This window comes from Pleurodeles waltl, chromosome 12 (assembly GCF_031143425.1).
Source record: "Pleurodeles waltl isolate 20211129_DDA chromosome 12, aPleWal1.hap1.20221129, whole genome shotgun sequence".
In the NCBI taxonomy this organism is placed as follows: domain Eukaryota; kingdom Metazoa; phylum Chordata; class Amphibia; order Caudata; family Salamandridae; genus Pleurodeles; species Pleurodeles waltl.
This window is the reverse complement of record NC_090451.1, coordinates 686,904,968-686,931,242: the sequence shown is the minus strand read 5'-3', so window position 1 is coordinate 686,931,242 and position 26,275 is coordinate 686,904,968. Positions and strand designations below refer to the sequence as shown.

The following is a 26,275-nucleotide window of genomic DNA, read 5'->3' as shown; positions in this document are numbered from 1 at the left end:
CCATGGCCCGAGCAGTACAGGTGTAAAAGGCAAAAGGCGCCATCTTTAAGGTACAGAGGAGGTGCTTTGTGGACAGTGACCTGCAGTGAAGAGCTCGAGTGCTGAAGACGTGGTGCTCATACGTTTGGGCTCGATGTAGTCATGGGATTTCAGAATCTGTGTTGATGCGCTTTGCTGTTCGCCATCAGTTCATGCAGCCTCCGTTTGGCGTCCTTCCAGTGTCCGGACAGAAATGTTCCTGTCCTCACCCAGGTTATGCATGCATTTATAAATGTATGAGGTCAGATTACCCGACGCTCTTCAGTTTGTTATTAATGACTGCATTTATACCAATGAGCTCAGACCCGAGAGGAGCTCTGTGTGGGTTTCAAGCCCCCCAGAGTTACATTGTACACCCAGTCTACCTACAAAGGAGCTGGTGGCTGTGTGTGCCAAGCAGCTGGGCATCCTCCCCATCTCCATACCCAGTGACTGCTTGCAACTGGTGCCCCTCACAAATATTACTGCCAGAAACACAAGTCCCAAAGTCAAGGCCAGTTCCCAACATAGCCCAGTTTAGCCTATAATAACAAAGCTTCAGCCCCTGTGGTACTACACACAGTGGGACTGTGGTTCCGATGCACTACCCGTATGATGAGTACATTGCTGCTGGCACAACTGGGACCCCCTAGTACCCAGAGTATTTTCTTCCTTCGCAGTCTACCTTCCCTGATTACCAGGGATGGTCATCCAGCTTGAGAATGACCTGCAATGCCACAACAGTAGCTGGCACTGTGTGTAGCCTTGTGAAAAATAAAATGATGATGGTGGATTGCTTGAGTTAATCTGGGTCACTGGGAATTACTGTAGAGTGCTTTCTAGTCTGGCTTGACATCACCGCTGCTGCCTGCTGTTATGTGGTCAGCAGAAAAAGAGGTTTAGGGAGCACCACTGAGGATGGGCCTGTGTCTCTGACCAGATGTTGGTTGCCTTGACTACGGGTTTTGATTGAGGTTAGTGAGTGTGCTTCTGATGAATAAGAGTGCTGTATTGCACTTTTTGACCTGACGGGAAGCTTATGCTCAATGAACACTGCAAGAATGAGATGGTTATGGTGACAAGTGATTGATCAAGGGTTTAGGCAACATATGTTTGCTGTGAAAAGTTCTGTCACAGGAGGTATGCCAGAGTTATTCATTGTGAAGAGCATATGTTAAATCCAATATATCTTTAGCGGTGGATTGTCTTTCTTGCTACATTTAAGAGAGGGCCTTGACTCAGCCTAATGTTGGTTCCCTCGAGGACAGATTTTGATTTGGCAGAAGTTGTGTGCTTCCCACTGAAAAACAGTACTTGTATTGATCTTTTTGCCTTGTGGGAAAGCTTATGTTCAGTACAGGAGGACTGGCATGGATACTGGTGACACGCCATTGGTCAAGGAGATCTGCATCTGGATAATCATTGCTGACCCTTTTAGGAGAGTTTGAATTTTTTTTTGCTAACTGTGATTTTGTGTATATTTATACGTTTCTGAAAGTATCCCTGATGGCTGTTTTGTGCAAACGTTTATGCAGAATTAAGTAGGCCTCAGTTTAACAAGCCAGTGGAAAAACTGTAGGCCTCGGCGAGAGATTCTTTGGGACAGTTTATCTCAGATGCCATAGGCCTGATGTGTTTAATATGAAAAGTTACAGCAGAGACAGTAGACCTTGCCTAATTATTGGGAAAAGCAGTTAACACTATTAGGTCTTTTAGGGTGGATTGTCATTACTCTTGGTTAAAGGCTGTAGAAAGGGATTTTGTTACATGGACTCTGAGATTACCACAGTAGGCCTGTCCTTTAGTGTTGGTTACCCCCTTGGGGTTCATTTACACTTTAGAACTTCGTATTCCTTTTGAGGATGGGATGTGTACTGCTTTGCCACCTGTGAACTTGTAATGTTATGCTTTATAGCAGCAGCGTAGCTGCTTTGTGGCAAAGCCCATGCTCAGTACAGTAGATCTGATTTTTTTTATTTAATTTTGATTGCTCTATTTATTTTTATTGATCATTAGCAAATAGTAAAGGCTACACACCGGATTATTTCCAATGAGCCAGTTATGTCAGACTTCTTAGGTCTGATCTATTTGTTATGTAAAGTTATGCCAAGGTCCAAAGTTTCTGGCGTGTTTATTTTGAAGGGCATATACTGAGCCTAATCGTCCTTATAGGGTGGATTTTTACAACACTGAGTTCAAGTCTATAAACTGGTATTGTTACATGGATTCTTATGAATTACTCCAATAGGCAAGAGGGACTGGTGTTGGTTGCCTCAATGACTAAACCCCGGGAATAGTTGCATTGAGTTGTGAGAATCCTTGTTTGACCCTCTTAGAAAGGTTTGTATATTGTTTTGCCAACTCTAATTTTATATGCATATTTCGAATTTTCTGACTATGTACATGATGGTTACTTTGTAAGAATGTGTATGCTGTGTATAGTAGGCCTCAGTTAGTTATGAGAATGGACCAATGATAAAGGGTAATGGCCTGATTGGGTGTTATTTAAATGCCATATGTCTGATATCTTTATTATGAAAAGTTACAACAAGGACAGAAGGTCTGACTTATTGTGAAAATCATATATTAAAGTGTGCTTTATGGGTGCTTGATATTACAATAGGTTAATACCTGTAGAGAGACGTTTTGTTACATGGACTTTCACAGATTACTGTAGTAAGCAAGGGTTTAGATGTATGCTACTTTATTTGACAAACCGTGGGAGTCGACGATTTACACATTCTCATAGGATGGCTTGTCTGGTGTAGTTGTCTATCTGGTGGAGCCTATCTCAACATTCTCTCTAATAGGTTTTTAGTCAGACAGCATATGTATGTCCTGTAGAAACCCTAGTGAAGATCATATAGGGTCAAAACATCAACAATTTTGACAGATTTCCTGTTACCGTAAAGAAATTGGAGACAGCAATTAATGTACACATACTGTACTATTTTATAGAGAGAAATATATAGGACATCCTTGATGTGTATATAGGTATCATTGTTTAATTTTGCACTCAATTGCACACTAAGCATTGCACCGTCTGCACCATTTCAACTGTATATAATTGAGTATAGGTATGTGGAGAATAAAATTGAGTTTTGATGGACATGTTGTAGGAAAGTGCTTTACAATTAAAGACAAAGGAGTCCCAGGGAGCCATTTGTTCTGTCTTTCGGGCTGATAACAAAGGGCGAATTTAAGGAGCCATCGGGCCACCTTTTGTTTGAGTACCAAGGTTGGGAACTATCTGGTGCTTCTACCTGCATACAAATGCAGTGGAGGGGAAATGAAGGCACAGAGTTCATTATCAGTTCACAAGTACATGAGATAGGCATGCTTATAAGAGGTATGAGTGCACTGTAAGAATGTCAGATGTGTTGCTCTGTCCCAGTATTTACACAAATACCAATTTAAATACCACTATAGTATTTCTTTTATAGCATACTCATACCAGTGCAGGGTGTCAGAGCACTTTACATCACAGATACACATTATACATTGACAATCATATGCGTGCCAGCCTATGTATAGGATGTGCTACATACAACAGTAAGGGTTACAAGGTGTAGGGGTCTCATGTCCTTCATTGCTCACTGTGCTGTATTAAAAGGATTGCAAAGTATCTACTGCAGGTAACAAAAGGAACTCTTATGTACAAAGCAGCAACCCACATCCTGTTTACATAAAATAAAAATCTGTTTTCTGCTAGTTACATGATGAGCTTTGCAGGAGGCACATTTACCCTCTAACTTTGATTCAAAACTTGGATTAGACAAAACACAGATCCCTCAAGGAAATGTGTTATCCCTCAAGGAAATGTTAACTTACACACATTATTATTTCTCGCTAAACAAGAAAGTCTCTGTAGCTAGGGGCTTAATCCCACACAATATTTTAAAATGCAGACTTTGCAACCAATTAAGTAGAACAGATTTACTGCTATGTTTCACCTTGGTGCCATTTTGTATGTGGCAGAGTTTTAAAAAAATACAGAAATGTTTAAGTTGAGGCCTAGATTTTGGGTTGGGATTGCTTCACTTTTTTGTAACAACCCTGATGCAAAATCATATTTGTTAAATCTCATAATGCACACAAATGTACCTATGCTAGACCTGCTAAACATGTGTGAGAGCTTAAGTTCTGGTGTCACTTATTTTGATGTCACTTACAGTGAGGTCATAGGTTGTGATGCCACTTCCTGTGATGTCACATGCTGTGATGCCATGTGCGATATCATGCTCGTGATATCATGTGCTCTGATGTCATCTGACGTGATGTCACTTGCACACTGCCTAACATGGTTAGTCTCCCCACTTCTTTTTTAGGTTGCAGCCTACCAGACAGCACAGCTGTCTCTTCTGATAAAGACATCTTAAGGACTTTCAGAAAGTTGACCTGGGAATGAGTTCTGAGCTTTGATTACTATTGACTTTGTCGCTTGTCACTCACACTTTCTGTCTTTCCATTTGCTTGTTTTATTAGCTTCTGGCTCTCCAGGTTCAGTTCATCCCTCCAGTTTCCTAAACCGTGATTACTGTGTCCTTCAAAAACTTCCTTTCTGTTAATAGGGTTTTAAATCTTCTTATCTTGTCAAATGTGCTGTGCATTCAAAGACCAGGGTCAAATGTCAGACGCTGTCCTACAAGGGTGCTTGTTTACTTTTCTTTCTCAGGCTTATGTGACAATCTTGCTGGTTACTGGGGGTAGGAAAGAGTTGGTTTTTTTCTAGCACCCAACAATGTTTAAATTAAGTGTAAGTATTTCAGGTTATATCAGAATTAAGAACGCACAAATGAAGCATATTTTTGTTATTTCTGAGATGTGTTGGAAACAAATACTTCAATATGATCAAAAATCTTTAAACTAGATGATGCAATTTCCACATATTTGTATGTACACTGTATAGTTTTATGAGTAAAACTGTGTGTCTGTGCAAATGTAATGGTCATTTCAATTGCAAATGTGTTGTCTGTAATGGTAGTGTGATACCATGCCATGAATACTCCACCGTACGCCACTCTACTCTGCACCACTCTACCCGACTGCACTCTGCACTGCTCCACGCTACGCCACTTCACTCTACACCACTCTACTCTACTCTGTGCCACTGCACTCTTCACCATTGCACTCTAAAACCCTCCACTCTAGGCCAAACCAGTCTCCTCTGCTTAACTGTTCTCCATGGCACTGAACTGTACGCCACTCTGCAACACTACACGCTGTGCCTCTGCACCCTGTGCCAATCCACTGTGTGCTACTCTACGTGACTGCCCTCTGCCACTCTACTCTGCAAGACTGCACTCTCTGCCACTGAACTCCTTGCCACTTTAATCTGCACTCTTCCACTCTACGCCACTGCACTCTACGGCACTATACTTTACTTTCCACCACTCTATGCTACTCATCTCTGCACCCCTTCATGCCCCTGCACTCTATGCCACTCAGTGCCTCTTGACTGTACTCTGTGCCACTACCCTCAGCATCACCCAACTCTATGCCACTCCACGCCACTCCAGTCTGCGCCACTGCACTCTGCACCATTGCACATTACTACACACCACCTTTATGGACGCCACTGCATTCTACGATGATGCACTGTAGGCTGCTGAATTTGATGCCACTGCACTCAGTGCCCTATACTCTGCAGCACTCTATGGCCATGCACTCTACACCAGTCCACTCTACTATGTGCCACTCCAGTGTATGCCACTCTGTGCGACTCCATACTATGCCACTCCAATACACAACACTCTCTGCCACTCCACCACACACTACTTCACTCTATGACACTCCACGCCACTCTCTTCTAGGCTATGCCACGAACTTTTGGCCATGCTGAACAGCAGCCACGCTGGTGAACAGCATGGCCAAAACATATTGGCAAAACAAATAGCTCTTGCATAGGCGATACTTATTGGTTTTGCCAATGCTGGTTTAGGACTTGTGCCCTGCTTGCCACCACATGTAAAGTGCTATGCTTTCTTAGAAGTCACTGAGGTCCGCTGAAGATGGACCTGCAGCACAACTCCCAGAAAGCACTCTTTTGTAAACAGCGCCCTTGTGGCAGCTGCTGTTTATGGGGGAGGTTTGTTCACGACACCAAGGCGCTATGTGTACTTTAGGAGAAAGCGCTTAGATGCAGCTGGTTGTGTGATTTACGGAAGCCTTGCGCCCTGACACGGCAGCGATTATAGGAGGCCTCGAGAACAGACGCCTGCAGCTACGAATTGGAATAAGTCTTTGTCAGGGCACGGGATGGGTGTGAACGTGATTTGTGTGTTTTATTCAGGAGTGCGGGCCTCTCTGGGTGAACGGCGAACTGAGAGGCGCTATGTTACGAACGTGTCAAATATTTAGGATGTTGTATAGGAAGCCTGTGATCCTCCGAGCTCGCCCCGGCCCCAGAGACGGAGCCGGCACCGTGACAACACCAGGCCCATTGCGTGGACCTTTGTTCCGTTCAGTGGTGAAAAAACAAAACATACCCACAGTGAGCTATGTTGGCGGCTCTGGTCAGCAACTAGAACCTCCCCCCGTCTTATAGCTCACACCTCGGCCCCACCACCACTGCAAGAGGTTTGTCTGCAAGAGGTTTGTCTGGAAGTTGCAGGGTCTGCTGAAGCTCGTCCAGACTTTCCTGTCTTAAATGCCAAGTGTAAATATTCAGGCTTTTTTAATGTCCTTTTCGCTGGGGTTCAGCTTCTTCCGAAGTGCTCACAGCTTCACGGGGGAGTAAATAAGGGGACATTTTAGTGATTTACATTGTTACATAATGCTGTCCAGCGCCGAAGAGCTTATTAAACTTCCGGCTCTTGAGAAACTAACAACATAATCAGGAGAAATACGTTTCCTCCAAACTGAACGTTCGCCGTGCCCGGGTATAGACTTTCGCAGCAGATGATGTGGCCAGGAAATCCAAGCTATGAATGAGATGCTGTTCCAGCAGCACCGGCAGCGTGCTCTGATGAGATGCTGAGGCGCCGGACACCAGACCCCAGGCCCAGAGCGTGCCCGGCCTGCGCACACCTCATGTGAAGGCGCCTCTTCTCCTCCAAGGCACACCCTCTTCGGGGCCTCCCTTGACCCCCTCTCCCGCGTCCTCCACACTCGCCCACGTGCACTGGTGTTCATCACCTCGCCGGCTGGAGGCTGGACACTGGCCCGCATCCGCCATCTTCTAACCGGGCATCCATGCCCAGGGCCGGCTTTAGCGTTGGTGGCGCCTTTTGGGACAATACTTTTTTTGGTTGCCCCGCTCCCCTATGACCGACTTCTCAGATTCCCTCTACCACCCGGCATAAGTGCCCTTTCCCTCCATTTGCCCCTCTCTCACACACATTTAATTGGTTTTCAAACTCGGGTAAAGGCTGGCTTTACTAATCCACTCAGTTACCCACATCAAATACAGATCTTTTCTTTGCAGCAGGTACATTAACCCTCTGTGCTATTGTATGACGAATCAAAACTGCCACTAAACAAAACTCAGATCTCTCTCTCTCTCTCTAGCAGGGACATTAATCACAAAAGTTACCTTGACACTTGTATTGCTGCCTGAAAGCTGGATGCACAGGCCACTCTGCAGCATGTGCTTTTAAACAGTAAGTTATTGCTGAACACATGGAGCTCCTCACTGCCCCCTCATTCCTCCCCCACCTGAGGTCAGTGTACCCATCCAGGTAGGGGCCCAGTGCGACCGCACCAGTCGCATCGCCCTAACCTGTACTGACCAGGCCCACTTAAAGCCCTGGCTTGAGCCACAGACCAGAGCGGTGACTGGCTTGATGTCTTGAACACAGCGTCATTTGTTAATTCTCTACTCCCATGATGCAGCGTTGGTGTGACTAGAAGTTTCCCTTTCTGCGTGCTTCCAGCTTTCGCCCTTCCGGGCAGAGTCCTCGCCCACCTCCCCAGTGGTCCCCTCACCTCTAGCTGGATCCTGCTGGGGGCCCGCTGCATGCCGCGACTGGCTGCCCTGCCACCCTGGGGCGTCTGTGGAGGGGCAGGAATGTGACGGTCGTGAGCTGCAGCTGCCCCTTGGAATGTGCCCTGTGGGCAGAAGCTGAGAGCGTCTGCCGGGGCTGGGAGACAGGGGGTAGGGCTAGTACTCGGGACCCCCACTCAGACCCCCCCTTGTTTAAATTACATTTGCATCAGTTCAGCACCCCTGGGTATGTGCTCTGAATCCACTAACACCCAAAGCCTACAGGAAAGTAGCCGTGGTTGTGTTAGACACAGTTTCTGTGTGTCAGAGTACTCGGTTATACGAGTAGCCACTTCTGTTAGAGGCATTGCATGGTGTTCGTGGGCGGTCCTGTGTGGTGACTGGGGGTCTTGCATCCCTGCATCCTTAAGTTATATGTCTGTGATGTGATCTGTATTCTCATTGTCGCTGCCTTCCTGAGTACATGGTTTTTCTTTGCTGGTGACCACGTTTCCTTGTCGATGCCTGACGTACATCTATAAGTTTATGTCATTGTTTTTCTGTCGCAGTTCTGGAGTACACAGCTCTCTGTCTTGGGGACTCTGACCCAAAGCCCACAATCCTCTCTTGGTGTCAATTTTGTTGGTCTTTGTTGACACAGAAAATACCTCTGCATGGTAATGGACTTGCACCCCTGCCCTGACTGTCCAAAATGTACTCATGTTCGGATCCCTAATGCTGATTTTTGTTGTTCTAGGCAAACATGGATCATACATGTACGGCATGTCATAGGCCTGTCTCATGGATTGTGTACTTTTTGGATCGAGAGAGGACGCCCAAGTGCGCAACCCTCATAGTGGTGGAAGGCTACTGCCTTCACCAGGAGTAAACCGCATGCTGGCGGCAGCATACCGTGTAGTCCTCATTAGGAGAGAACAGCCCCTTTATAACCTGTGAGGCCTGCAGGTCACTCATTCAATGTTCTGCTGCTGTGTGCTTTACTCACCCCTTGGCCTACATCACGTTAATCTGGACTACTGTGCAGTGCATGAGTGATGTATCTGAGCTGTGGGTGTGTGTGTCTGGGAAGGGTGTAATCTAGGTAGCACTGTGCAGTTCTTTCATGCATGCTGAATGCAGGTACTTAAGGTATGTGTACCTCTGAGTGGTACAGTACACAAAGGATGTAGTACCTTGCAGTGCATGCATGTTGAATGCATGTACCTGTTGTATGTGTGCCTGAAAGTTTTACAGTGCATGAAGGGTATAGCTGTATGCACTGCATGCATTATAAATGTATGTTCTGGATATTCGTGTTCTTGTGAGTGGTACAGTACATGCAGGATACAGTGATGTGCAGTGTGAGTATGTTAAATGCCTGTGGTGGGTGTATGTGTGCCTGTGAATGGTACAATACATGGCTGACCCTGGGTTCCATTTTGGGAGTTCCAGATCTTCATGGTGAACCTCGAGAGAAGGTAGAGGAGGAGATTTATGCATTGCTGTGTTCCTGTGAGCTGGGGGAATACACTGTAGAAGGGAGAGCCAGGCTTCCCCGTACAGCTTACAGGGTGCTCTTTGTTTCAGAGAGAGGTCGCAAGATAGTGGCCTGGGCGCATCTAAGGAAGGAGATGAGGCTAGTAAGGGAATCATAAAACGTAGTGCTGAAACCCTGGCCAACCCTTTGATGCACACATCAATGTGGCTGACATCTAGGTGCGAACTCTAATCACTCCCATGGCCTTTGCAGTGGGGCTAATAGATTTGAAGTCGCTCTATAACAGTTCTTTCAAGAGCAAGAGCGGGTAGAGGAGTGGGCCCTTCAACAGGAAGGAGACCCCCAACATAAACTTCAAAGTCTCAGACTCTAAGTCACATTTGGTGTCTGGAAATTGTCTCAGAGAAGGGGAGCTTGAGACCCCAAAAATTGTAAACTGTCGAGCAGCAAGTCAGGTTGTGCGACGATTGCAAGCTCTGCAAGGCAATTACCTGGGAGCCAAGGTCTGCTAGTCTCAGTACGGGTAAGGGGACATCACTCAAGTAATCCAAGACCAATTGTCCTGCAGCACCATCACCTGCCTGCTTGCTAAGACCAGTTTGCTCTGTGAGGATAAGGATAGTGTTGGCAGGATGGTGGGAGAGAGGTCCAGTCGGGAAACCTGTAAAATTGACTCTTTTTGTGAGTTATGAGGCAACAGCTGCTGCTCTGATCGCATCATTGGCCGTGTGCAGAATGAAGTAGGCGCCATCGTATGCTAGAGAAGGGCCACCTTGGAGTGAGCTGTGTGCTTTGCTGTGCTGATAGGGCTGGAGCCTCTGTGTAGGGAGAAGCCAGCGCCACCCCCCATGTCAAGAAGGCATACTTCCCAGAGCACTTCTTTATTGATCATGAAGAACTTAGAGCTAGAACAGAGTGGGGTGGTTTGGATCACATTTTTAAACCCATTTTCCAGAGAGGAGATGAAGATCCACTGTCTGTTTTTGAGAGCCGGGTTGGGTTGGTTCTGTTTCAAATGCCATTTTCCCACTGTTTCTCAGACACACCCTTTGTGTGAGATGATGGCTCTTGTAGCAGGCAGCAGCGGGCCTTACTTCAAACGGGAGAATCCAAAACATGAGCACACTGAGGTGTGCAGTAATGAGGGACAGGCAGAAGGGCAGGCCCTGCCTAGAAACTTCTTCACTCTGAACAAAAGAGCTGGTACTCCCATCCCTCACCTTTGCCATCTACCAAATGGCAGTGCACAGAAATAACTTATCAGCTGCCTTTTAACAGGGTTCTGATTCGATTTTTATTGAATTTCTAAAGGTTGCCATGTGTCCATCCACCTTAAATTAGCCTTCCAATCAGACCACTCAAAGTACCCACCTTTTTGTTAACATAAATGTAGCCTTCATAGGTCTGGGTTAGTGCCTTCTAAAGCCAATCCACACAGTGAGCCTGCTGTTGACCCCAGAGCTTTTGACGCTTGTTATCGATGCACTGGTTCTCTGTTCAACTGCAGTGGCCAGAATACACTTGTGCCTAGCTCAAAAAGAATGAGTGATATATCAGTGTTCTTACCTCTTCCCTCACAGTGAAGGGAACTAGAAACCAGGCCCATGGATACAGGAGCGCTCTTCCCTCTCCCGCATCTACTCCCCACACGATGTAAGGAACTAGAATCCAGGCCCAGGGGTACAGCAGTGCTCTCCTCCCCTCCAGTCCCCACACTGAAGGGGACTAGAATACATACCCAGAGATACAGCAGTGCTCTTTCATCTGCCCCTGCCCCATACACTGAAAGGAACCAGAATACAGACCAGAGATAATTCAGTGCTCTGCCCTATCCCCCTCCATGCCTGATGCGCTGTCGAGAACTGTAACCCAGAACGAGTGACACAGCACTTCACTACCCTCTCCTCACCCACTCGCCTGCACACCAAAGTGAATTATAATCCAGACCACGGGATAGAGCAGTGCTCTGTCCCCTCCTCCTATACCCTCTGCACAATGAAAGGAATTAGAACTAGGCTTGGGTGAAATTTAAATTATGCTGGCATAAGTTGTATATTTTTTCTAATTTCACATTACTACATCAGATGTGGATCAGAGGTAGGTTGTATACTTTGGAGTCACCATCAGGGGCTAAATCCATGGAAGGCTGTGAGGGTGCACCCCAGCACAGAAGATCCAATCAGTGTGTGCCAGACCAGAGTTACTGCAGATTACAGTCCAAGCCCTAAAGAGGGAATCTGGAAGGGTTACAGTGGAGATCCCAGCAACTGATTATCAGCCCAGGAAGAGCAAGATGCAGAAGCAATGTGGACCCATCAGAAGGTATCCCAGTTGTACCAGGGATAGAAACAGTTCGAATGGGATGAGAGGGAGTGTGATGTTCTGGAGCTGTGAATATTCAGCAGGTGTTGCAGAGTCGAACTCTTGCTGACAAGGGAACAGCCTAGAAAGTGCCTTGGGCTTTATCGGAAAAAGTCTGCACATCTTCACAGATGTAATCTGGTGTAGTGTTCCCTGTGCCCTCCAAATGGAGGAGATGGGAAAGTAGAATAATCTTACTTGCAGTGTAAGTCGCAACACAAGATCTCTGCTTATATAGCTTATGGTCAGTCTTTGAAGAAGGCACACAGTGTGATTGGGAATGTCTGGTCTCCAGCTACCAGCATTGAGGGGGTCACAAGTGCATGGAGAAATGGACCATCCACATAATCTTCCAAGCACTCCTCAATTGATGTGGTCTGCCGGGTCCAACCAGACGTTGTAGCTTAATAGCAGCATTTCTCCTTGGGTCTTTGTGCCATTTGGACCTGCTGGAGAATAAAAGGAAACCCTGACAGCAAAGTATTTTCATACCCACCTCTCCACGTTGGTGACCTAAACAGAAGCAGGAGGTCCGGATAAAAGGTAGGCTACCTAACGACTAAAGTGTTAGCAGCATTATTGCCTCCTCCTTTCCATAAGATGTAATAGAGGTCAGCAGACCACCTGATTAAATTGGTGATCCCTCCTCTATTCTGTCACAAATTATTGAATTCTCCTATCTTCTGCAAACAGCCCTTTCTGCACTTTCCACACAAGAACGCCAGTGGTTCCTGGGTCTTCCCTGAAGGCAGGAAAATTCTAGGGCTATGGCCCATCCAGTGAATTTGTCTGCATATCTGGATTGAGAGCACAGTGGCACAGGGCTGCACTGGTCCTTCTCCAGTACAGTGGTTTCCTTTGCCCATCACTGCTTTCCTTTGTAGTGGGCCATCAAAGTGATTCGGAATCTGTGCTAAGAACCACAGTCTGATGTCCGTCTGGTGCAAATACAACAAAAAAGCTTAGTGGACTGAAAGATACTTTGCTTCGGTAGTATAAAATTTGTTGATACCCAGAGACTTCTTTCACAGTACCGTGCCGTCACTGTAGACGAGTAGCAGCCTCGCTGCATTGAACAGCCCCTTTCACAAACAAGAGAGTCGGCATGGAGACTCTTTGGGCATCTGCCAAACAAAACTATCGGGTCTATGCTAGGCATGCGGGGGGCACTGAAATGTGCTATGGTCATTGGTCACCTCAGCATGTCCACATCCTAACCTGCCCACGTGCCTGGGGTGAGCCCACGAAGAGCAGCTGCCACTACCTGGAGCCAAGACCAGTGCTGCTGCAAAGGTTCCACTTGGCTTATGTTCCCGCCGGTGAGCCCAGTGGAAACCTTGTAGTGGGTCTTGTGGGAAGACCGCCAGACTCTTAATGAGGCCCTTGGTCACTTTTTGGAAGCACATTTTTAAAATTTCTTCTAAGTCCCACTGCAAAATTGGACTAAGTTTATTTTTTTTCCGAGGAGCGGCGACCTTTGAGTGGGGTGGATGTGAAATCCTATCCAAATCTGAGGAACTGTTAATCAAATGCATTTTTCAGGTGGTTTCGCTGGAGGAAAAGTTCCCAAAAGGTTTCCAAACTTTCTTCTGGTGCTTAAACAATCACAAGAGTACACTTCAGACTCCCCCAGTACCTCAGGGGGATGCATTTAGAGGCTCCTGGTGTGCTTGGCAGAGGCCAGGGGTAAAGTCCTTCCAGGTCCAGTTGCCACTGCTTAGCTTGTCAGTGTGGAGGAAAAGGCCTCTTGCAGCTAATTGTGTCCCTGTGGCCACACAGGTCAGCTAATTGCCTCCTGGAGCCCACTTCTTTGTTCTGAGTACAACGTATCTATTGCTTCTTTAATCTCTTGAGGGTAGATTGGTGAATCTAGGACTTATCATCATTAATTATAGATTCAAGTTTTATGCTTGCCAGAAATGAAATGATTGTGTAATGGGATGGCATGCTGTCTTATTCTAATGACTGATAAATCGTTGAAAAGAACTGAACAGCGTCTTCACTATCATGGACAAAAGCCCCTTCATTATTTATCTTTGCCTCCGTAGTATTCCCAAATGTATTTTGTCTCATTGACTACCAATACTTTACCTATGTTCTTGCTATGCTCATAGCTCTGCCCAACTGTTGTTTATAAAGATAATGATTATTTGGTTTTATCAGTGAAATATGAAGCTGTCGCTCCTGCTGTAACTGGTCATTGTTCTTTATAGTTGACACCTGTTTGACTTTGAAGCTTGCTAGTTTCATGTGGTCTTTAGCGGGTCTCAACCTCTGTTTACGAATTGAGTGGCCCTTGGTCACGCTTTGTATCCTGGATTTAAAAGTATCCCAAACTATCCCTGGTTCATCCAGCCCAACACTGAACGCTAACAATTATGGTGTCCAGATAATTATATTGTTAATGTATTCTGGATCTAATAATAGAGCCCTTTCAAAATCTCCTTTTAAATGTATGCCTCCTAACATATTCGCTATTGATCACGAGAACTGCAGTATTATGATATGATAAACCTTTGGTGTATATCTGCATTTTGCACTACACACAAGGATGTCCAAAAGTAATCCGAGCTTGTGTATTTCCTGTGGGGATATGAAAAAAAGTATAACCAGGTGACTCTTCTTTTAATCTCTCCTATGAAACAATCTGTGTATCTCAATTGATCTCTAAAATTAAGGATGTAGCGTCTTAAAAAAACAGTGTGTAGATCTTGGAATTCTATGTCAAAGTCAAATTCACCACCAACTCTAGTCTGATTTAAATGTCCTCTCCGATTATCCTTGGATCAGAACTGCATTGAGAAAACTCAGCCAGGATCTCAAGAGATCCCCTGGAGAAGAACTTAATTCTTACCATCTTCAAAGATGATTTATCCAGCATCACTGACAATGACAATCTCTGTAATAGTCAACGGTTGATATAAGAATTAATGTTCAAGGAGAAAAGTTAGCAGACCAGTGCTTTTATGACTCAGATAAAATTTGATTCATCACAGTCCATGAAAAGCCAGTGAGCTTCCCACACCATAGAGGGTTACAATGAATTACCGAGGCTGCAATGTAAAGCCAAAGTTCTAGGCTCCTCAGCCTACCGTTGTCCACCATAAATTCTCAAAACATATCAGAAGTTTGTGTCTCCTATATTAATGTATATGAGTAGGCAAAGAGGTAGCGCTGGTTGGCAGTTAAGGAAACATAAACACATTGTATAGAAAAGAGGCCCATGGCGGATGCACTTGAGCGAGAAGGTTGCAAATAATCCTTTCTGTGCATGTTTCCAGAGCCAGATGCTAAGCTGAACAAATTTCATGAACTCATGAATACCCTAAATACACTTCAGTTAGGTTCTTTCCCTTCTCTGGAAGAGAACAGCCACTGTAAAGGACATTAATGGTCAGAGGAAATCATCAACTAGAGTGAATGTTCTGTTAATACTGGGGGTTCTTTCAGCAGCGCGGCTGCCTACGACAGTCAGTGTATAGATTCCAACCTCAGTGACATGTGGCGTTAACAAGGATCATGCTCCCTACTCTCATCATCTTTAAACTTTATGTCTGTACTCTCACTGATGCCTCAGTGCAGCAGAGATTGGATTTAATTTCTGCGCCTAGGATATTCATCTTGAGTTGGAGTTCTAAGGAGACAGACAGCCATAGTATCTTGGACACCCTTCACATCATTCGGCATGACACGAATAAGAATGTCATCTCTCAATATGATATGAAATTAAAAGTCGGTTTAAACGGTGTTGGCTGTAATCTCACCAACAGTTATAAACAATGCTGTTACTTGGTTAAGTGACTAACCTCTCTCTTCATCAAATTGTTGTTTTGCAGCCTTGAGGCATGATTTATTATTTGAATAATTTTAGAGTCATAGTTAACATGATTTATGTTTTTCACTAGGGCTATGACATCTCTTGTCTAGTTTCCCTTTCAAATCATGTACACTTCTCAGAGAGACAAACTCCTGCAGGTAACGGGACACCTTCTTAGTTTAAATCAAGGCTCTAGGAGTTGGCTTCTCCCACTGGAGTTTATGCATCAAGTGGATTAAACGAGTATTGTTTTCATAAACCTCCTCTGGTCAGGCAGATGGCATTTTATTAACTCTATTAATTCCTGGTAGCATCCAAAGTTGTCCATTGTGGCCAGTCTGAAATGAGAGTTCCCACTGTTCAGTCCGCCTCCTTTACTGACCTAAAAAAGATAGCTCATCTTCAGGTCATTTGATATTTGGAGCAACACCTTGGGGAGGCACACCTGAAGAATCAATGCAAAGAAACCCTTTCTTGCACTTGGCTTTTCAGAAGCACATGTTGTGTGCGGAGTCCTCTGGGACCTGCCCCAGGTACCATGTAAGCGCTGCCTTTTAATGTGCCAAAGTGAGGAAGGCAGTGCTGGGAAGTGCAGTGTGTTGTGTCCGATCGCCTTACAGGGAGCGTTCTTGGAGGACTCAATACTGTGGGCAGATACTCTCTGCCCCTCTGACTGGCCAATGCTGCCCTCAATCTTAGTTTTACACTTGCTTTAGGATTATAGACTGAGAACCTACCCATATCTGGGTGGACCCTGATAGATGAGTCTATCTGGTGTTGCACTAGTCACAATATAAGGTCATGCTGTGTTGGATGTGGTGGTGGAACAATTTCCAGTGTGTGCGTATTGTTATCAATGTTACATCAATGAAGTTACAAGGATTGTGACAATCCAAGCATCACACAAAGAACAAGTGTAGCAAATGAGTCACGACTATTCAGCATGAGTGGTAACGGTGGAGTATGTAGCTGGTGGAATATTTTGGAGAACACTGTCACAAATATAGTACTAAAGACACATGTTGTAGAAAGCTATCATTTACAGACCGCAAATTTCCATTAAATTTGCAAAGACTTACATTTTTCATGATAAAACTATACAGCTAGCACATGATAACTGGTGGAAATCTCATTACATTGTGTAGTGTTTGCTCAGCCCCAAGTAAGTTATCTTGCTTTTGATCTTATTAAAATCTTTTTGTACATCAACGTTCAGAATTACCTTATTGCTAATATGTTAGGAAATATTTGTACAGTTCATTTACAGACATGTAATGTTTGTTGGGCGTTATAAAATATTGACCTCCTATATATAGAGCCACTCGTTTCACAGTCCCTGTACCCCATTAAGATTATCGTAGTTACATAGTTCACTTTACAAAACCTCTGACTCTGTTGTCAAAGAAACGTAAACACCAATCTCCATGTTAAAAGAATAAACAGCAATTTGTCAGACGATACAGCCTGACAGTAGATCTCTGCGATGAGACAAAAATAAAATCTAAAGGCATCTTTATTGCTCCTTCACTCTCTGAACTCCAGTGTTGTTTTTAGGGGTGCTACTGCACTCCCTGCATCCCTTCATCTAGCACCAATGGCTGTTGACATGGGACAGGACAGTTTGAGTTGGCCTCATACTGAAAGTGTATGTGATCTCGCCCCTCTCTAGAGGAGTCTAGTGTGATCTTCTAAAAACTGTGTGGAAGCTGGTAGTGTCTTGGTGATCGCTTCCCTGCGCTGTCAAGTGCGTTCTCCCAGGAAAGGCGCAGGGGCCATAGTGCAAGCAAGGAACTATGGGCCTCATTACAACCCTGGCGGTCAAAGACCGCCAGGGCTGTTTTGGCGATTGTACCACCAACAGGCTGGCGGTACAATCAGGTGTATTACGACCGCGGCGGTAGCAGTTTCCCGCCATGGCTGTCCCGGCAGTTTTAATCTGCCAGCAGCGCTGCCCAGGGGATTACCACTCCCCTTCCCGCCAGCCTGTCCATGGCGGTAGAGACCGCCATGGAAAGGCTGGCGGGAAGGGGAGCACTGCCCATGCACTTGGCATGGACAGTGCAGGGGCCCCCAGGCACAGTCCCACCCTGCTTTTGCAACAGGTGCAGCTGCACCCTTCGCACGGCCGCCACACCGCCGGATCCATTAGGAGCCGGCTCCCATGTTACGGCCGAAATCCCCACCGGGCCTGTGGGCGGAAACTGTTTCCGCCCGCCGGCCCAGCAGGGATGTCGTAATGCGGCCGGCAGGATTGCGGCAGCATTGGCGGCCGCTCACAGATCCAACCTTGGCGGGCAGCCTCCGCCGCTTGCCAAGGTTGTAATGAGGCCCTATGTCTCATTGCCTCCCCTTTGATCAGTAAAAGATTCTTATAATCCAGTGGGTCTCTGAGTCCTGACCCCGGTGGCACTGCGATAGCTGGTGTGCACCGAGGAGTTTAGAAAGGTTTCTCTTGCGAGAGACACGCATGGCGTGATGAGATTAAGGGTCGTTGCAGGGAGTGTCAGAAAGGAGCATCTTTGCTTTGATTGGGGTAGTAGCTACCGTGATGGCACGCCCTGCCTGGGGTAGGGGGGGAAAGATGGCTTTTGGGGGCAGGTGCAAACGGTACTCAAGCAGTGGCACCCTGGCACTGTCCACGGCCCACATCCTGCCCCTGAGCAGGGATTGAGCGCAGAGTCTGAACTCTGCCTCTTTCCTGAAGCGCTCTCCTCGCTCTGAGGTCCAGTGCCAGGCTGACGCTCCTCTCCAGAGTTTCTTTTTTGTTGCTCTCTCTGTCATGGAAGCAGCTGAGGTAATTTCTTCTCGTCCTGTGTAATTTTAAATTGCCTTATCCACACCGCCAGATGGGCCTCTTCTTGGCCTCTGGAAGCTCCTAGAGTTGTTTTTCCATACATTTGCCGTCATTTGAAACTGGTGATTTTTTTTCCCGCCCCGCTGGCCCCAGGAAGATGAAGTGCTGGGAGACAGGGTCCTCTCTGTGCGAGCCCCTCTCACCCCCCTCCTTTGACACTCGGTAATGTAACATCTCATTGCTCACACATGCCACCTAACATACCACCGCCGGGCCGGCCTTCGTGGCGCGGGCCACGTCACCCGAGGGCTCCTCTCCCACCCTGCGCGCGCCCGCTGCCCCTCCACGCTGGGTTCACCTGGGCAGCCCTCGCGCCCTCCGCCGTCGCCCCACAGACCCCCCATTCACGCACATTCCTAACCCGCTGCCTCTCTCCTCTCTCCTCACAGACAAGCTGCTTGTGCTCACAGCCGCCACCGAGGAGACCGAGGGCTACCAGCGCTTCCTGAGGACCGCCAGGCACTTCAACTACACGGTCAAGGTGCGTGCACGCCCCTCTTGCTCATTACTGTGCTGGAAAGTGGCAGGGGGTCACATTCATGGCAGCGAACAAGTGCTCTGAATGATTGTGAGTTTGTGGCCTACCCCTGCAGTGCACCCTGCTTACCCTTGGCCTACTCCTTGGATCCTGGAGTAAGCCAGGACTGCAAGAGAATGTTACAAGTAAATCTCTGTGTCAGGCTGTACGCGTCGGTATGCAGAGCGTGAAGGGGAGGGTACACCGCCTCTTTGGGGGCAAGACTTCCATTGGGTTCTAACATTGGGCACTGCACCTTCATAAAATGAATCACCCCACTGCATGGGAATCACGGTTTGACTCGGCCAATCAGCGTGCTGGGATTGCTGGCAGGTGTTACTGTTTGCCTGCTTCCTAAATTTATTGTGTTGGAAGCTGGGATGGTACACAGTTGACTTGCCTGACCTGTCTGAGGGGGCTGATGTGGGAGAAAGGCAGATTTTGACATGGGTAGGTTCATAGGGAAGGACAAGCTGTTAGGTGTCATTGTATTTTTTATTAGTACCTGAACCTGTGTGATTGGACTTTGTCTAATCATGGTCTACTGGGAAGCGTCTTAGACTGGACAGGCCTCTGCAAACGCTAAGAAGGAGAGGTTATCTACCACGGGGGAAGAGCTGACTCAGTTATGCCGAAAAAATCGCATATTAAGAGAACCCAATTTTGCTATTTTCTGGATGTATCTTCTGGCCATGTGACAGTTCATATACGTCGCTGGCTCCCTAAAGCAAGTATGAATTGTAATAGATGTCAGCGTCGCCCAAGATGCTGGAATGTTAGAAGCTGGTTGAAGTATTGACTCAAAGGCTGAAGCCAGATGTGGCCAGTAAGCTAAATTTATTGACCAAGCCCGTGCCATGGGGCTGGTGTGCCCAGAATTGGCTACATTCTCTCTCTTTTGGGGTCTTTGGTGCTCCGTGCGCCACTTAAAAGAAGGAAGGACACAGAACCTCCCACCATTGGCAAATGGCACCAACAGAAGAAGACAAGCCTGCGACAAGAAAAGATGGCAGTATTATAGAAAGGGTGGAACTGGTACATAGACACCACGGGGAAAAGTACGACTAGAATTGCCAGCTGGTGATGGAGTTTAATCGTGTGTACCTTTTATCGGGGTGATGCCTGAATTATACACAGCACATTGTGAACATGGATGCTAACCTCAGATGTGCTGATGGAACTTGTTATCTTTGATACATAAATTGTTGTAACTGCTGAATTATCATGACATTTTTAACTATGCCTTTAGCTTTGGTTTCCTATTTGTGCAATCACCAATTGAATTATAACAAAAAAACTAGGGGTGGCTGAAAAATTCCACTCTGCAGGCTGAATTTGCGGAGCTTTGCCCACTAGCTGCTCTGCTTGTAGCGCTGACTTCTGGCAAAACTACGCTAATCTCTGTGTGGAGGAGTTCTTTTCTCAGCCACCGCTTGCCAACGTTAAGTTGGTGAGCAAGAATTTGCGTTTCCTAGAGCGATTTTCAGGTGCTACAACTCCTCCTTGCGAGATTTCATAATGCGGTGGTTGTGGCAGGTCTACTCGAGCGGCAGAAAAAAGCAGCTCCCTCTGGTGTGCAAAGTGGTGCCGTTCGTGCTGATTTAACCGCATGGAAGAAGCTTCCTGCACTAAAAATCAGCCTGAACAGCGCAACATGCCTGACTCCGCCCGCTCACAGAACTCCCTGGAATCTTGCAGAGTTTTCTGTATTGCCCTAGAATTCAGCAGAGTGAAACTCTGCAAGTTCCGCCAAGGCCTAAAAAAAACAGTGCTAACTGCATTACTTCCTGTTGCTGTTATTAACAGCTGTTAATTGCCCTTCACCTAATATGACGTCGGTGCCACCAGAGTACTCTGTTGATAGTTGTTTATATTGTTTACCTCGTGTGACGGAGGAGGAGAAGGATAGGAGTAAAGACTGGAAGTACCAGAGGGCTAGCAAAGGGGGTCTTGTGGGGAGAGCGGCAGAAGTAAAGACAGCACAGCAGGAATGGAGCAAAGCTGGAGAGAGCTGCAGTAGAAGGAATGGCGAAAGGAAGTAAAGATCATTAACAGGGGCACGTTGCAGGGATTGGCGAAACCACAGAGCAAAAAAAAGGGGTGGGTGGAAGTAAAGGTGTACAGAGTGGAGGAGGAGGGGCAGAAGAGAGGTAGATGAAGGATTTTTTTATCACTGTTTCCCAGAGTGCATCTGTTTCCATGATCATTGGTGTGTTTCTGGGGCATGCAACCACCAGTCCTGGTTCAGTGCCTTGATCTAGGTGACAGGAAAGCTTTGCTGCCCTCTGCCACCAGCTCAGATAAGTTTCCCACAATGGATATCCGCCCCAGTTCTCAAAGAGTAATGAAGCCCAAGCGAGCTGGACACTGGAGATCAAGTTGAAATTGATAGGACTTGCGAAAGGCTACCTTCCTGATACAATAAGCACCGTCTTTGGCATTCTGCATTCATCTAAAGTACCGGCTCCTTTTTAGGGTAGGGTTCCTCTTCTGTGAGTTTGAAACCCAAACCTTGCCTATAGGAATGAGCCAGCTGACCCAGTACTTCTCATTTAAATGCAGTCAAACTTTTAGAGAACATGAGAGCCTGGCAGGCTTCCGTTCTCACGAAGGAGCGGTTACGTATTGGGACACTGACAGGGTGTGCCCATTGCCAATGCTTGATCACAGACAGAGTGGATATCAAAGCCTTCATTTGTGAATTTTCAACCACTTGGGGGTTTGAAGTGGGACGCACAGGCCAATACAAAGATGAACCAGGTGTTTTTTGAATAATAGTTGCAATCCCATTTGGCACCGGGTAACTTAGATGTGGTTGTCTGACATATGTGTAAAAAGACCAATGCATATATTAAAAAGGTTGGGCTTTTTAATGAGGCGATGGGGTTGCCGGAATAGAGAAGGCATGTGATCTAGCAGGTGACCATCTGAATAGTGATTAATGTAGACCATGTATTTATTAATTCCAGGTTTACCAGTTTTCTACCGGGGCGTACATTTTCTTGCAAACATTTCATCCTCTCATCTGTAGGTAGTGGGGATTGCAGGTTCGGATACCATTTTAGTGCAAACGATCTTACATCTGTTACCTAATTGTGGATAATACATTAAAATATTCTTAGTATATTATTAAATCACTACTTTTGCAAATGTTGTGTTTTTTTGGAATTTTTATATGAAATGCGATTAATCAGGTGATTTATTCAATAATGCTTGCGTCCTTTTGGTTCCCTCAATATATATAAAACTATTACTAATTTAATTTAATAATAATAATTGTCATTTTTATTAATAACAACATTCAGGAAATAAAGAAAACTATTCCCTTAAAACTGAATAATTATCGAAGTCCAGGGATCTCCGGAAGCATCTGCATACTAATAAAAGCAAATTATGTATTCATTTAAATGACTTCTGCACAATTCAAGGATCAGGAGTCAATATTTTATGGAAGGACTTAGGTCTTGCAGGTCACTGTTGGTGTCACCACACTGGTCTCTGGGTGGCCCCATAATTTATTCTCAGTCTTAAATGCAACTCTCCCGTCCTGTGTGCTTTGAAGATGGGCGTATTGGTATTTTGGCAGATGGAGGGAATTCATTTGATATTTAATTTAATTTGATTTGTTGATGATTTTTACGGCACCAAATGCCTCTTGAAGACCACTTAAGTTATTTCAGAACAGAAGGACGATTGCGAGAAAGATGAAGTCACTTTGTGTAAGATGATGAGTTAAAAATAAATCTCGTAACATAGACAATATTTGGTGCATTCCAGTTATTGTTATTTAGAGGAAATGCGTGAAGTTTCCTCTCTCCGTTGTAAACCAGGGCAACATTAGTTGCTTTATGCCATTATCAGTAAGTTGCTAAAATAGGCTTAACTCAGTTTGATATGTAAAAGACACTCACTGATTCAGCCTTAATCAAAAAGTAGTTAGTGGTGAAATAGTCTCAAGCAAGGCCTGATTGGTACCATCCTCAGCTTCCTTCTAAACTTCAAATGGTTTTGCTATATGAGTGCAGAGTCAGGCCGTTATAGCCTTTCGGACCTCTTCTATTAAGGATATTCCCACTGACTTCCTTGTTGAATTAAGCAGTGGTTAACATTACTATTGCTTGTGGGTTGGCATGTAGCTGTGGAGACCAGTACGCTTTGGGGGTAGTTTGTATTATTTAGCAGGTTAGCCAGTTTTCCAAAGGTAGACAACGTAAAGCTTGCAGATCTGGAGTGATGTGCTTTTACCTACCCACAACCCGTTTTATATGAGCTGAAATTCTTTTAATGTCTTCTTCTGGACAGCTATGTACTTGCTGCTTCCACTACCCAGGCATAACAGAACCAGCAAGCCAAGCCCACTTTGTGAAGGAAGCTGAACATTGGTGTGGCTGAGCATATGAAGGTGGAGGTGTCTCATCATCACAGCATTCACCTGTGGAGTGAACAACCAAGTATTGGCAAAGGTGACTTTGTGGACAATTCACACTGTTTGTTGTCCACAACTTCTACTAACTTAAATCTTGGTAATTCATAGGGCTCTGACATTGAATAAGGCAGAAGGTATGTGGCAGGTGATGAGCACTAGCTTCATCTGATCATCCAGTGCCCATGTTCAAGTGAACTCTAGACTTTGCTGCTTGCTGTAATGATTGGAAGTGTGAGGTTGTGGGTGTGGAGGGGCTGGTATTATACGGACCTGATACAATTTACAGGTGACATGGATGGACCTTGCTGGAGAACCATTGATACCAGGCAGCATTCTTTCACTGCACTGTTTTAGGCCAGACAATTTAAGGGTTCCTATCTTTTGAAAAGTGTATACCACCAACAACACAGTAAACCACTACCCAACAGGGGATGCTATTTGAGCCAGATGCACTGGACTCATTCTGTTTCTAATTATTTTCCACAGACTTCCCAGCACGGTTTGACTACAGACCCATATGTTTGGGATTTGGAAGTGGAAGGGAGCCAACAGACAATAGCACAACAATTTACAGACACAACACAATATTTCTATCCTAGGATCTCTGCGTTTGGCACAGTTGTATGGAGTGCGATTGGCAATCAGTTTTCACCATAACTCAGGAAAGTGCATACATTCCCTTGGCAAGTGTGAAAACAAAAACGTAAAATAGTCTGTATCGCACTGAAGAACTATATGCCAGTTGTCTTTCTGTGGAATTCATTTGTTGATTAACTGTTAAATGTTTTCACGCTGTTCATCCTGGTCTTATTACATGCCTTTTTAATTTATAGACAGAGGTTTAACACATCTCATCCTGCGGCTAGATCCGATTGCTTTCCTAAACTCAATATATACGTGGGGCCAGGCATTTTTATATTTTTAGAGTGCTTGAAATGTGTCTAGTTACCCTCAGGAATCTGGTTGTAAGAATGCATGAATGAGAGGATAGAGGAGGTACTTAGTATTCGATGGATCTACGTTATCCTCTGTTTGGCCTTCTTTAATTTGTGTTTATTGCATTTGTGGTTGAAACTTCTTTGCTGAGCTTGAACTGTGCATTAGGTTGACCCTTTCTGAAGTTTTCTTCATGTGGATTGTTCTTTTGGCTTGGTCCGGAATTAGAGTCATGTTTGGTTAGTCAGTGGATGGTGGGAGACTGGGCTTTGGCAGGGTATGCAGGCCTGTTACCAGCACTAGGCTTAATCTTCTTGTTTAAACAACAGTTTCTAGGAGGTTGCTAAAGTGCAAGTGGTTAGGCGTGTCCCCGTCAGATGATTTGAGAGAGTTCTGGAGCTCTAGTCTTTTTCTTTGATGAATCACATCTGCATTTTTTTGTCACTTGAAGTTGGGTTGGCAAATTTTGCATGCATTTGTCAACCAAATGTCAGTGATTGGTATATTGTCAGGTTTCAATTTCTGTGAATGACCTGTCATCTTAGTTTTGCACTTGCATGTAGCATGGTCTTATTGTAGGTTTATTTGGAGGCTGCCATAGACTATGTTGCAGTAGTTCAGTGGCAGATTGAATATTCAGACTTCTTCTTACAAGTGGCATGGCCGTTGGTGTAAAAATGTGAAGCCTTAGTCGGAGTTCACCCTGTTGGGTTTTCCTCTTCTGACTTTGGTTAGGGGTGATTCCCAGAGCTGATGGCTGTCAAAATGTTCTAGACTTGACCTCAGTGATGCCCACCATCAGGATCAGTTTTGGAACCATTCAGAATAGTAGCCCTCATCCAATAGCTGTTATGTTCCAGACACTTATTGTTGGGTTTTGATGCCCAGCATTCATTTCACAGGTAGGGTTTATGCTTGGTTTTGTCCACAGGCATCTGAAATGGAAGCTAATGCCGTTATCTAATAAATACAGGTGGGCACACAGACGTTTTATTTCCTTAGCTCTTCATTGGCACATAGAAGGCAAATCTCCTCCAATTAACCAGTCCCACAATTTAACACTAAACACTAACTTCTCCAAACAAGAAATAGTGTGAATTTAGTGTGTTGCCATCCCATTCGCTTTATTCAGATTCGGGTTCCCCTGCATTGGTGACCCTCACTGCTCGTCCTCATCCAATGTCACAGACTATTCACTGGCAATGATGGATGCCAGCTAGGCTCTATATGAGGGCAAGCCCCACCTTGACCAGTATGAACTGGTGTTGCCTTCGATTTTCTTCTTTGGGAGTCTATGAAAAGAGAACAAAGAGAAGAAGATCTGTTTCACAATTGGATTAAGCACTTAAATGATAAAAAAAAGCTACTCTGGTTGGGCCACACTTTCCATTTGTTCCCCCTACATGGCATAAATATGGGACATCTGGGCCAAGTAAACAACAGATTATATTGACAAGGAGAAGCCTTTTATTGACCAGACATATTGACAGGGGTCATACCTTTACTATTTGCATCCCTCCCTGCTGGGTACAAGCCTGAATTCTAATCACGTCTTGCTTCCAGGACCAGTGGAAAGCAAGTAGCCTTACTGCCCTGTAATGAAAGGAGCTGCCCCTGAAGGATCTGTAGATGGCCAAGCTTACAGGTGTTCTGGGTAGAGGACATCTCAATGTACTGAGGCAGCCCAAGATCCCCATCATCCGTGGCAAGATACGCAGGGGCGCTTTGTGTCCTGTACAGTTTGAGTCCACTGTCCACTCTTGGCCCAGAGGGCCCTAGAAAATCTGGGTCTTCAAACATCAGGCTGGGTGTATGTCCCATAACCTGGAGCCACAAGATGCCTGCTACCCACCTAGCCTGGAAGAAGCACAATAACATAAAATAACTTCTGCATGGTCTCTGCTTCTCCTTCTACCATTGTGGT

The 26,275-nt window shown here is 45.5% G+C and overlaps 1 protein-coding gene across 1 annotated transcript in view; it reads left to right on the top strand.

Annotated features, from left to right (window-relative positions):
* Positions 1-26,275, top strand: part of PLOD3 (procollagen-lysine,2-oxoglutarate 5-dioxygenase 3) — a 179,745-nt gene that overhangs the window by 17,159 nt on the left and 136,311 nt on the right. The window contains exon 2 of the mRNA XM_069218723.1: positions 18,862-18,953. Coding sequence (XP_069074824.1) covers positions 18,862-18,953 — 92 coding nt within the window. The remainder of the gene's footprint in view (positions 1-18,861; positions 18,954-26,275) is intronic.